Below are 13,424 nucleotides of genomic sequence, written 5' to 3' on the forward strand. Positions count from 1 at the left end.
ACTCTTCCCTTCCCGTGGCTCTGCATATTCACAGCCTTCTTGGGCTCAGAAAATTTTTCTGATGATCCTGAGAGCCACGTTACTGACCAGTGAAAAGGCCGACAGGACTGGAAACAGGGGTCTGGTCAGGGACCTTCAGCCCATCCTAGCCCTGCAAGCTGTTTCAGGTATGCTGGGAATGGCTGATGGTGAGAGATCGGGTCTCTCATTTCCTTCCTTCTTTCACAGCAGGCCTCCCCAATCCCAGCATTTCATCGTCACATGGCTTCCCACTATCTCCAGCAACAACAGTGACCATCTGGTGCCAAATGCCATCACTGTCATCCTCTCAAGACTACATTTTTGCCCTCCTGGAGGCAAAGAGCCTGGAGCCCTTGCAGCTGCAAAGTCCTACAGAGAGCCAAGCTGCTTTCTCACTTCCATCTGTGAAGGCTGAGGACACTGGGAGCTACAGCTGTATTTACTACAGGAAGACACCCCCCTACAAAGGGTCGAATCCCAGCCTGGCTCTGGAGCTGAGTGTGTCTGGTGACTAGAGATGGACACATCCCCAGTGTCCAATTCCATCCGCAACATAGGGGGGCCCATAGAGCTATGGCGACAGAATAAAATCCACAGATTGTTGAGGGAAGATTTGGGGGAGGGGAGACTCTGGTACTCTATCCTGTTCTATAAGGACTCAGATTTGGGCCTCAAGATAATGTGATTGGTCTCAGCCAAGAAAGTGGGAACAGAGGCAAAATTTCTATTATCCCTGGCATTGGGTGGTAAAAAGAGGGTGCCTAGAAATGACATAGGACCTTGACAACTGTCACCCCTTTCTCCTCAGGACCACTCCCCAAGCCTACACTCTGGGCCAAAGCTGACCTTGTGGTGGCCCCAGGGACCAACAGCACTCTGTGGTGCTCAAGACCCAGGCTGTCTTCTCTTAAGGAAGTGACCTTCACTCTGTGGAAGGCTGGGACGCCAGAGCCCTTACAGCAGCAGCCCTCAGCGGATCTCTGGACTGATTTCTCCCTCCCCTCAGTGACACCCGGAGACACTGGGAGCTACAGCTGTACTTACAAGGACAGGACAGCCTCTGGTAGAGAATCAATGCACAGTGATGCCCTGGAGCTGGTGGTGCCGGGTGAGCATGCTGGGGACCCAGAAGAGTGGTCAGAACCACCCCTCCCCTCTCTGCCCACATAGGGGCAAGGGCATAATATCTACACAGGCAGCTCTTGTGATCTTGTGATCTCGAATGTTGGGTAAAATCTTACGGTGGTTCCTGAGTTGGGAGATAGGAGAAGAGGCACAGAGACTAAGACCTAAAAGGGACTTTAAAGGTTCTTGAGGCCAAACCCTCCCATTACCAAGGAACAAACAAGGCCCTGAGAGGAAAGGACTTATCCAGGGTCACCCAACAAGTGAGGGACAAAACCTGGAGACAAGCCTGAGCTTTCTCACTACTGGACCCTGATCTGAGGCCAAGATTAGGCTTCAGCCTGGACCTGTAATTCACAAACTGGAAGGGAAGGGAGTGAAGGGCCATGAGCTTCGATCCTGGGGAATCATCAGATGTATGAGATCAAAGGCTAGGGGAACACCCTCCACTTTAGCAGTTTCCTTACACCCCTGGCTAGCACCAGCCAGATATCTAGTCAGACATCTCACATACAAAAGACTTAAAGGAAGCTCATGGACCAGGGATAGAAGCTGGGTTTGGAATTTGGAAGACTCATCTTCCTGAATTCAAGTCTGGCTTCCATACCATTGCTACCTTCGTGATCCTGAACATTTCATTTAACTCTCTTGGTCTTATTTTCCTCATTTATAAAATGAGCTAGAGAAGAAAATGGCAAAGCAACCCAATATCTTTGTCAAGAAAACTCTAAATGGGGTCCTATCATTGGACAGGATTAAAAAACATGGGGACAACCAAAGTGGACTGAGACAGACCCAGTGAGGGAGCCACAGTCACAGCAAATGAGAGACAGAGCAGGGACTTGACCTAAGTGTCCTGACCTCCAGCCTCCCCCTTGTTCCTCTCATCCCTATTATTCCCCTCACAGGTTCTCTGTCCAAACCTTCCCTCTCAGCCCTCCCAGGCCTGGTGGTGGAGCCTGGGCAGCATGTGACTCTCCAGTGCAGGCAGCCCCCTCAGTCAGCACTCTGGAGAGCGACATTCACTCTGCTGAAGGTGGGCAGCCCTCAACCCCTGCAGAGCCAGAGCCCAGCTGGGACCTCAGCTGTCTTCCCCCTCCTCTCTGTGGGGGCCCAGGATGCTGGCAAGTACACCTGTGTCTACTATGAAAGAATGGCTCCATTCCAGGTGTCTGAGCCCAGTGAGGTCCTAGAAATCTGGGTGACAGGTGAGGGTGTGTTCAAGTTCTCAAGATGTCAGGCTCACTCACTGGGTCTGTTAAGAATATTTTTCAGGCTCATTTTAGCAGTATGATGTACAGGCTGGGGCAAGGATAGGGTGTCCCTTAGGAAGCAGAAAGAAAAGGTGAAAGGATAGACCAGCTCAGGTACTACACTAAGGTAAAAACACAAGATGTTCTGTTCCCAGATAGCACTAAAGAACATCTGATAGTTAACATCTTCCCTGTTCAGGGAAACCTAATTAGGAGTGGTCACATTCAATGGAAGCGGGAGATGATTATCAGGGAATTCTTCATAGACTTTTACAGCCTTGCTCTCTGCTACTCTCTCCCCCCCCATTACAGAAGAGGCCTTAAGGACCTCTGGCCTCTATTTGTGTTTCCAGATGCACTCCCCAAACCCTCCCTCTCAGCCTGGCCTGGCCTAGAGGTGGTGTCTGGGACCAATGTGACTTTCATATGCTGGGGACCCTCATGGACTACTAGATTTGTCATATACAAGGAGGGAGTTGAGAGAATCCTGCCCAGAATGGAAACCCATGAAGATCAAGCCCAATTCTTCCTGACTCATGCCACCCCCAAGGACTCTGGAAATTACAGCTGCAGTTACCAGATTTGCACCAGTAGAAGTATATGGAAACAACCTAGTAATGCCCTGGGGCTTCTAGTAAGAGGTGAGAGAAACAAAATGGGAAGGTGCTAATAACCATTCCATTCCTCAGCCCCTACAAAGAAATAAAAGCATGCCTTTGCTCTAACCTGGAGATGCAGTGTATCTTTCCCCTGCTACAATTCTATTTTCCCTTCTATTAGCCTCCTCCTTTCATTTCTCCTTTCCCCTCCTACTTCCCTGTAAGGTGAGACCTTACAGTCTCTTTGAAACCAAATATGTCTCATAATCTCTCTTTGAGCCAAATCTGATGAAAGTAAGATTCACACAATATTCATCCTCCCCTCTTCTTTCCCTCAATTTTAATACTTTGCTTCTTCATGAGATGTAATTTCTTTCATTTGACTTTTTCCCTTAGGAGTAGGTGATGAGGGATGAATAGGCTAAGATTTTTTTGTAGGTGAGTGGTTGAGTCCTCCCCATCCTCCCAAGGATGGTGGATAGAATTGCAAAGATAATGAGGATATTTATGTTTAGGCAGGGGGCAATTTGCTATAGGATGGATGTTGGGGTGATTTTTGGTCAGGTTAAAAGAATTATCCTGGTTAGGAGTGGGATTCCTTGTGCTATCTTGGGCACTTAAAAGTGAAAAGGGGCAAGGCCTAGTTTTATGGAGAGGGCTAGGGTTATTGAGATAGAGGCTCATTGGTCAGATAGTTGGAAGAGTGTTCATTGGTTTATTGATCATGCATTGTAGATGATAGTGAATATTATTATTATGGAAGCAGTGGCTTCTGTAAGGAAGTATTTTGTGGCAGCTTCTGTGGTGTAAGGGATGGTGTGGAAAAGGTATTCGGGGGATAATTACTAGGGTATTGATTTCTAAGCCCATTCAGGCTGTAAATCAGTGGTTGCTGAAAAAAGTGAAGCATGTGCTGATAAAGAGACTTAATGATAAAATGATGAGTGCGTAGCGGGGCATTAGTATGGGAAGAGTATGAACCTACATTTTCAGGGTATGGGCCCAATAGCTTATTTAGCTGACCTTATTGTGATATGGTACAAAGGGAGCCCAAAGGGTTTTGAGTCTTTTGGTATAGGTTCAAGTCCTATTGTCCTAGAAATAAGGGGGCTTGTACCCCTATTTTTTATTCTATCAAGATAATTCTTTTGTTAGACTATTTTTATATTTGTGGGGGGACACATGATAGGACGATAGGCAAGGAGATGAATCATAGACATAGTTCTAGTGTCATTGGTAAGAAGATTTCTCATAGTAGGGTATTAGTCATTCATAGTGAAAGCAGGGATAGGAGGCTCAGATTCACAGGAAGGCTATGGTAAGGAGTAGTGTTTTTAGTATGAAGGAAATAGTGTTGATGTGGGTGAAGTTGGGGGTGAGGAAGGATCCTAGGAATAGGATAGTTGTGATGGCATTTATAGCAATGATGTTTGTGTATTCTGCTAGGAAGAATATGGCAAAAGGGCCAACTGCGTATTCTACATTGAAGCCTGATACCAGTTCGGATTCTTCTTCAGTTAGGGAGAATGGTGCATGGTTAATTTCTGCTAGTGTAGAAATGTATCATATTATGTCGAGGGGTCATGTTGTAATGATTAGTCATCAGTTTTCTTGCGTTGTTGAAAGTGTTTTTAGGGTGAAGGATCCATTAATTAGTATGATTGAGAGTAGAATGATGGCTAGTGTTACTTGGTATGAGATTGTTTGTGCTATTGCTCATAAGGCTCCAATTAGGGCACAGTTTGAATGTGATGCTTACCCTGATCATAGGATTGAGTACTCTGATAGATCAGATAGTGATAGGATGAAGAGAAGTCCTAGGTTAAGGTCTAGAAGTGTGTTGGGTATGGGTAGTGGCGTTCAGATTGTGAGGGCAATGGAGAGAGCTAGAATAGGGGTAAGGATAAATATTGAAATGGTTAGGGGATGAAGGGCCTCTTTGCTAAATAGCTTTACAGCATTGGCAAATGGTTGTAGGAGGCCATAGGGTCCTATGATGTTTGGCCCTTTTTGGAATTGCATGTAGCCAAGCACTTTGTGTTCAAAGAGTAAGGAAGTCTACTACTAGGAGAATGGGGATGATGTAGAGTAGAAGGTTGAGGGTGAACATTTGTTAAGAAAAGGGTTTGAACCTCTGGGGATAAAGGATTAAGCTTTACGCAATTACCAATTCTGCCATCTTAACTGCCCTGTTCTTGGGAGTAGTATAGATTGAATTAGGATATTAAGACATGTTCATATGTTGATTCTAGGCTCACTGGGGATGTTGGCCTTATTTCTGTTGTCCTTTCATACTGGAAGAAATGAATTTACAGATAGAAACCAACCTGGATTTCTATGGTCTGAACTCAGACCACGTAGGACTTTAATCATTGAACAAATGAACCATTAATAACAGTTGCACCATTTGGATGTTCTGATCCAACATTGGGGTCATAAACCCTAATTTTTAATATGGGCTCTCAAATAGGATTGTGCTGTTATCCCTGGGGTAACTTGTTCCATTGATCAAGAGATGAGTCAATTTACTGTATTAATACACTTAGATTGGTGAATCTAGGTTATATCATTCAGAGGTTGTTTTATGCTCCGAGGTCACCCCAACCAAAGACTATAACTCACTGGCTTATACAGTTTGTTCCAGTAGGTTAAATAAGACTATGTGTTGAGTTATGTATCTTGAGCTCCACAGGGTCTTCTCATCTTGTTTTAATATTCCCACCTCTACACGGGAAAGTCAATTTCACAGATCTAGAATAAGAGACAGTTTAACTCTCATCGTGCCATCCATACTAGTCCCTATTTAAGAGACAAGGGATTATACTACCTTTGCATACCACAGCCATTAAAGTTATAACTCACCAGGCAATCAGTGCCTCTAATAATAGTCAATACTAGAGGCGATGTTTTTGGTAAACAGGCAGGGTTTTTGTTTGCTGAGTTCTTTTTATTCCTTTTAATCTTTCCTTTAAATGCATGCCTGAATTGGATGAACAATATGTGTAATGCTAGTGTGTGGGTATGACTATTTGTTTGGTTAAGTAGTAGTGGTTGTTCCAAGTTGAGTTTACATTTATGCATGGAGAATAAGTTCATGTTACTAATATTGGCATCATATCTTCTAAATGTGAATGGAATTGTCCAATATTGGGTGTAGGGATTTTGATGGGTTCTTGGGGACTAAATATTAGGTGAGTTTGAGCTTTAATGCTTTCTTAATTGATGGCTGCTTTTAGGCCTACAATGTTTTTGTATATATTTCATTATTCTCTAAGAAAGTATGTTGATGTGTCAAAAGAGTTGTCCCCCTTTTGAGTATCATTTAAATTTAAGGCACGTTTGTTAGTACTTGAATTAAATTTAAAGTTGAACTTAAATTTGTTTTTTGGACAACCAGCTATCAATAAGTTTGATAGGTTTTTCACCCCTATTGTAGAATCATCTCACTATTTTGCCACAGAGACGAGTTCGTTCTGACAACTGTTCTATAGTAGCTCACTTAATTTCAGAAAGATGGGCTCAAATTCTTTTTGTCCAGTTTGACTGGCTAAATCGTTATGCAAAAGATACAAGGTTTAATCTTTGCTTTTTGTTGCTTGGAGGTTTAGCATCTTTCAAATTTCCCTCATGGTACTATCATTATCATGCCTATAGATCAATTGGTTCTATCATCTATACTAAGATGAATAAATGTTTTGAAGCATGTGGCAAATAATTTGACTGATTAGATGTAGGACTAAGTATTGCTCAAAATGGTCAGGGTTAGCTGAAATCTTTTAGGTGTAAACTAAATGCTTTATTTTGGTACATTTTGGTAATCCAAGTGCACTTTCCAGTACACTTACCATGTTATAACTTTTCTCCTCTTTTAGATGTACTTTTATTAGGTATATGTTGTTACTTTGTAACCCTATTGCCTATTTCAATTAAGCTTTCTATTCTTAATTTATTACTAAATCCTCCTTCATATCTTTGTTTCAATAGACACTTCATTATGTTCTAAGGTAGAAAATGTAGCCCATTACTTCCCCCTCCATATGCTATACCTTGACCTAACATTTTTATGGTTTCATGATTTTGCAAACTTTGGAACCTTATTGGGGTGAGCGGATGATGGTGGTATATAGACTTAGTAAGTGAGAAGGGTGAGATGTATCAGGGTTTATTGATTATAGAATAGGCTCTTCTAGGAGGGTTTAGGACACCGCCAAGTCCTTTGAGTTTTAAGCAGTGGCTAGTAGTTCTCTGGCGAGTAATATTGTTACTTAATTATTTCAGTTTATGGCTAAGCATAGTGGGGTCTCTAATCCCAGTTTGTGTCTTAGGTTTAGTGTCTTCAGCAGGGGTAAAGTTATGTTAGTTGCATATTTTAATGTCAACTAGGGCATATTACAGCATAGTTGAGTTTTTTGGGTGAATATTGCTTAAACACACTTTATGCCATTCTTCTGTTACTTTGGGTTGATTGTATGACCACGGTGGCTGGCACGAGATTTAACAATCCTTTTTATTATGATTTAGTCAAACTTTTGTTTAGCTCAATGTTAGTCACTGCTGTATTCCATGGGAGTGTGGTTAAGCAAGGTGTCATGGGCTACTTTGAGGAGTGTGCCTGATACCAGCTCCTTTAAACTTGAAACAAGTTTTAAGGGCATTCCAACCGGGTTGTGGAAACTTGCATGTGTAGGGCTAATAAAAATTAACAATAAGGGTAGGACCAAACCTTTGTGCTTGTAGAACTCATTAATGTCCATCTAAGCATTTTTAGTGCTTTGCTTTAGGTTAAACTACACAAACTAATAAATAATCTTTGGTCCTAATTTAAATTTGTATACTATGCCAGCATTCATTTTTTTTACATTTTTTTCTGTTTTTTTCAAAACTTACAAAAAAAGTTAACCAAGTTTTTGGTTTAAAAAATTATGCACTCATCTAGGTTTTACAAGTAAGCTTGCAGTGTATTTCATAATATCTTATAATATTCTATAATAATTTGTAATAATTTATAGTTTGTAGCAGTAAACAGTAGTTTGGGCAGACTTGAAGTAAGCTTTAGTTACTGTTTATATGTGTGCTAGTACTTTTATCTCTGTGGTATTTTTATATACCATGCTAAAGGCATATCATTTGGTTTTGGGGTTTGATGGAAGCGATTTGCCGGTTGCAGCGATAATAAGGCCCAGTAATGCTAGGGTGCTAACGTTTGTTGTTATGAAGATGTGTTGAATGTCTCAGGAATTACTGTTATTAGCCATGCCATAGTCACTATAAAGCTGATATCACCGATTCAGTTGTAGAGGACGGCCTGTAGGACAGCAGTGTTTGTGAAGGTTCGTCCAAACCAACATCCAATGAGTATAAATGATATGATTCCTACGCCCTCTCAGCCAATGAAAAGTTGGAATAGGTTGTTTACAGAAATAGAATGATTATGGTAAATAGGAATGTGAATAGGTGTTTAAAGAAGTAAAGGATGTTAGGTCTGCATGTATGTATCATGTTGAGAATTCTAGGATAGATCATGTGATGTACATGTGATAGGGATGAAGATGGTAGAGAAGTAGTCTTGTTTGAAGCTTTAGGTTAGATTGAAGGTGTTTATTAAGAATCATTGTCAGTTGGTTATTGTGGCTTCTTGTCCTGAGGAGATGAAGAGGGGAAATGGAACGAAGCTGGTAAAGAAAGCGAGTTTAGCTGTGTTTTTACATAGTGTGGGGAAGCTGTTAGTTTTATGTTGGAAGATAATGTTATAGATTAGAGGAAAAGTAAGTATGATGATAGATAACGAGAGTGAAAATTTTAATAGATGGTTAATTACTTTTATTTGGAATTGCACCAAAATTTTTGGTTCCTAAGGCCAATGGATGACTATTACCCTTTAAAAGTAAGATGCTTTCACCATCCTGTTGACTCCTTGCCCACCCTCCAGTTACATGGACCTTTCAGAATCTCTTGACATATTGATCTATCTCTTCTTTCCCTGTTTCACCACCTGTCCCAGATGTCCTCATTGTATGCTTCTGCTCTCCACTCCCCCTCAATCTCAGGGATGACCTTTGCTCTAGAGAAGTAATAAAAATTGGAAGTATGAAGTTCCATGTTCCCCAATACACAGGATCAGAGAAAGGGGAGGAAATTAAAAGAGATGAGGAATCTTCCTCATGTGAATGTGGAGGTTAGTAGCAAGAAAATCAGTCTCAGCATTTTTCTCCAGTGTGGTCCTGTCCCAAACCAAGCTGTCTAGAGCTGAATTCAAGTGAGTTGTGGGGAACTCTCAGCTAACAAAAGAGAAGGATGGAGCAGGGTAGAACTGAGACATTTCGAAGACTTCTTGAAACCAAAGTTCCATTCTTACATCAATGACTGCCTCTAACCTTTTCTTCCTCAGATTCCACCCAAAAGGATTATACTGTGGGGAATGTCATACGCATTGGCCTGGCCGCACTAGTCCTTATAATCCTAGGGTTCATCTTGGGTAAGGAATGGAAGAACTGGAGGAGGACGAAGGGCAGAGGCCCCAAAATGACCCTAAAGCTTGAACAGCCTGGTCAGGAACCTAGATGAAAAAAAGGAAGGAAGACTACCTAATGTTTGAGTTTCTGTGGAAATGATACCTCCTCAAGTATGTGCCCCTGCCTCCTGTCTGGATTACCATTCCTCCTCTGTTTTGGCCTCTAGAATCATTAGCTTCCTTTGATAAACTTCTCAGGTGCGAAATCCTTCCCTGACCCTGGCTGGTACTACTACCCCTCCCTCAGTTCTTGACATCTTCCCTCTCTTGAAATGACTATGTAACTTTTGTTAACTTAGTATTTGCTCATCATATACATCTTGTAGCTGTATATCTACAATGTAATCTCTTTGAAATAATGTAGTGCCTTTGAAGGAAGGGGTTAAATTTTTTCAGCTTTATTTTTGCATCAACAGCTTGAACATGCTTTGCACATAGTGGATATAATAAGCATTTGTTGAATGGATGAATCAATAAATGATACAATATGATATAATGAACATTTATTGAGGTCCTAAGTGATAAACCCTAATGAGGCAACTAAGAAAAATGAAAAACCGTTCTGGTCTCCAGGCACTTATAGTCTAATGGAGAAGATGATAAGCAAGAGGACACTGAAGAAGATGTTGGAAAGGACAGTGTCAGAGAGTACCTGACTCTGAGCATGATCAAGATGATGGTGGCAGAAAATCCTAGCATAGCAGCGGGTGGCAAATGAAGAGATGATGAGCATTTTCAGCCTTCCATAAAAGGAAGTGATGGGAGGATGTTTTTGCTCCTCCCTCCAGCATGAATGAATATATAAGGGAGTGAAAGGCTCTGGACTAGGCCCAACTAGTCCCCTCTGGATTCCATGACTCTCTCTTCTTTTAGTCTCTGATACAATGCCTTGTCCAAGGCTCACTACCCCATCCCTCTCCTGTCCCATATATATATCCTGTTCCTGTACCTGTGAAAGTTCAATGGGATTAAAACTTTACTCAGGCCCTCATTTTTGTTTCTTTTCTAGAGGGCTTTCAAAGTATCTACAGGGAAATGAAGAAGTAAAAATGCAGCCAAAGCTCAAGACATCCATATTCTAGACAAGGATCCTCAAACTTTTTAAATAGAGGGCCAGTTCACTGTCCCTCAGACTGTTGGAGGACCAGACTATAGTAAAAACAAAACCTTTGTTTTGTGGGCCTTTAAATAAAGAAACTTCGTAGCCCTGGGTGATGGGGATAAATGTCCTCAACTGCTGCATCTGACCCGCAGGCCGTAGTTTGAGGATCCCTGTAAGAAGCTCCTAGTGATAAAAGCTCTAATTCTGAGCCTTTATAATAATGAGGATGAAATTTGTGGTGGTGGTGGCAGTGATGGTGATTATGAAAAAGGAGATGATGGTAATAATGACAATGATAAGGAAAATAATGGTAATGAAGATGATGACCCAAGATGGTGGCAATTACAGATGTGTCTACTAGAAAGCCATTTTCTACCAGGTGTTTAAGCCCAATGGGATCCTACAGATCTGGGTGAAAAGTGAGAGTGTGTTCAAGTACCCAAGGTTCAAGTACTTTTTTCTTTTTTTTTTAATTTAAATTTTATTTTATTTAATAATAACTTTGTATTGACAGAATCCATGCCAGGATAATTTTTTTACAACATTATCCCTTGCACTCGCTTATGTTTCGTTTTTTCCCCTCCCTCCTTCCACCCCCGCCCCCAAGTACTTTTTTCAAAGTAGAGGGATGGGAAGTAGGATTTAGAGGCAGCCCAGAAAACCTGTGAGAATATACTTTTCAGGATCATTGTATCATCATAAAGTAGAGATTAGGACAAAAACTGAGTGACCCTTAAGAAGTGGAAAGCAGAAGTGGAAGGATGGACCAGCTCAGCTACTGCACCAAGCTCAAGGGACAAGAATGGTATGAGAAATAACCTTCCTATACCTAGTTAACCCTAAAAAATACCTGAGGTTTAATATCTACTTCTGTTCAGGGAAACAGACTTTGGGCAATGAATGATCAGACACAATGGAAGCAGGTGTTGATAGTTAGGGAGTTCTTCACAGACCTCTCCAGTCTTGTTCTCTATCCACCCATGTTCATAGCAACTGTGGAGGTGAACTTGAGGATTTCTGGACTCTTTGTTTTTCCAGATGTATTCCTCAAGCCTTCCTTCACAATCTCACCTAGCCTAAAGGTAGCCTCAGGAACCAATGTGACCCTCCAGTTCTGGGGACCCTCATGGGCTACTAAGATTCTTCTGTACAAGGAGGCAGTTGAGAGAATACCACCCTGTATGGAAAGTATAGAGATCAGGCCCAATTCTTCCTAATTCATATGACTCTCAAGCACTCTGGAAATTATACCTCTATTCATCAGCTTGACACCAATACATATCCTTGGGAACAATCTAATGATTTCCTGAGTTTCTAAAGGAGGTGAGAGGAAGACAAAGGGAGGGTGCCAATATAAAGCTATAGCTTTAGTCTGGCCAAGAGATTCAGCATAAGGGTCTACAGACTTTGACATTGTCTTCAGTTCTAGGTTAATGGTGACCAAGAATGTGAGCTGAGACATGAGGCATTCCTCTTTTTTCCCTTTTGGCCCTCACATCTTTATCCAGTTTTCTGCTTTTCTCACTCTGATTCCAAGAGGTAAACCCTGAGCAGGATTTCTATAAAGCTGTTGGATGCACACACACACACACACACACACACACACACACACACTTGGTAACCATGACTTCTCAGTCAAGATTTGGAGTCCATGCTTCTTTGGAGGTCTTCCACAAATATTGATCACTTGATCGCTGCATTTTTCAGAGTATTTAAGATTTTCAAAGTTGTTTTTCTTTACAATATTTGTTATTGTGTTTGCATAACTTATACTGCCGGAAATGTGTGTGTATACGTATGTATGTATAAATCTATATGCACAGAAATATATAAATGACATATTTACATGTACATATGCCCTTCATTCTATGAGGAAATATTTGGTAATTTTTTTGATATTGAAAAGAGCATATGAATTCATTGGTTTTAATATTTAGTATTAGTCATATTTTTGCTTTGTTAGAAAGGCTTAACCATGAGAAGTTTATAAGCAGTAGGAGGCAGTTGAGAGAAGGCAGACATGAAGCCAATAAGACCTTTCAGATCTCATTCCACCACATCTTAGTTTCTCCAACTCTAGGCACATCCTTTAGCCTCTCAATGCTCTGTCAATTTTTTTAGACTTTAAATTGCACAGGATGGGCCTAGTGCATTAATAGATGGAATTCCTCACCTGGAAGTTCCCTCTCCCAGCAGAATTACAAGCAAAGTCATTATTCAAATGATTAAAGCTTGTCTTTAATTAGTGTTGAAGTCCATTTGTTTCCCTTTATGTCTTGGTAAAGTAAATCTCAAATAATTTATATATTCCATATTAATTATGAATAGACAGTCTCTTGTATCTCTTTCTCATGAGCTTTGTTGTTAACATACAAAAATACTCCAGATTTCTTGGGTTGGTTTTATATCTTACAACTTAACAAAATTATTTTGTTAATTTTTTTTTTATTTAACACTTTATGGTTCAACATTTAAGTAATCAGCACGCTCTCTGAGTCTCAGAGTGCAGGCACAGCAGAGTCCTGCTAGTGCCTCACTGCTGCCCCCTGCAGTTGGTATAGGAAGCTCGGTAACACCACCCAGCTCCTTCCCCCAAAAAAGCAGATTCCATTTGGGGTTTTTTTCTTTTTTTCTTTACTAGTTTGTCTTTGATTCTTCTCTGACAAAATAAGCAAAAAATTGAAAAGGACCTTAACCACTGACAGCTTCTATGTGGATAGAGAGCAGACTCTAAACCCTGAGGAGACCAAAAACAGACTGTCTCCAGGTGAATCCCCAAAGGAGGAGATCATCTGTTCCTCAGCACAGATGAA

At 41.2% G+C, this 13,424-nt stretch overlaps 2 protein-coding genes across 2 annotated transcripts in view; both read left to right on the forward strand.

The window, feature by feature from the left end:
• The window catches only part of LOC127557611 (immunoglobulin superfamily member 1-like), a 91,595-nt gene that overhangs the window by 33,973 nt on the left and 44,198 nt on the right, over nt 1-13,424 (forward strand). The window lies entirely within an intron of this gene.
• LOC127556486 (immunoglobulin superfamily member 1-like) lies at nt 235-10,011 on the forward strand. Its single transcript, XM_051989661.1, has 4 exons — nt 235-1,129; nt 2,055-2,354; nt 2,753-3,040; nt 9,387-10,011. The coding sequence occupies exons 1-4, from the start codon at nt 1,096-1,098 to the stop codon at nt 9,560-9,562; spliced, it is 798 nt and encodes a 265-aa protein (XP_051845621.1). The 5' UTR covers nt 235-1,095; the 3' UTR covers nt 9,563-10,011.

This window comes from Antechinus flavipes, chromosome 3 (assembly GCF_016432865.1).
Source record: "Antechinus flavipes isolate AdamAnt ecotype Samford, QLD, Australia chromosome 3, AdamAnt_v2, whole genome shotgun sequence".
Lineage (NCBI taxonomy): Eukaryota > Metazoa > Chordata > Mammalia > Dasyuromorphia > Dasyuridae > Antechinus > Antechinus flavipes.

Bases quoted from the DNA above. Each gene is read 5' to 3' on its own strand.
- LOC127556486 (XM_051989661.1), top strand. From the start codon at position 1,096: ATGCACAGTGATGCCCTGGAGCTGGTGGTGCCGG. The intron at 2,355-2,752 runs GTGAGGGTGTGT...TTGTGTTTCCAG, and splicing joins CCTAGAAATCTGGGTGACAG to ATGCACTCCCCAAACCCTCC. The intron at 3,041-9,386 runs GTGAGAGAAACA...TTTCTTCCTCAG, and splicing joins CCTGGGGCTTCTAGTAAGAG to ATTCCACCCAAAAGGATTAT.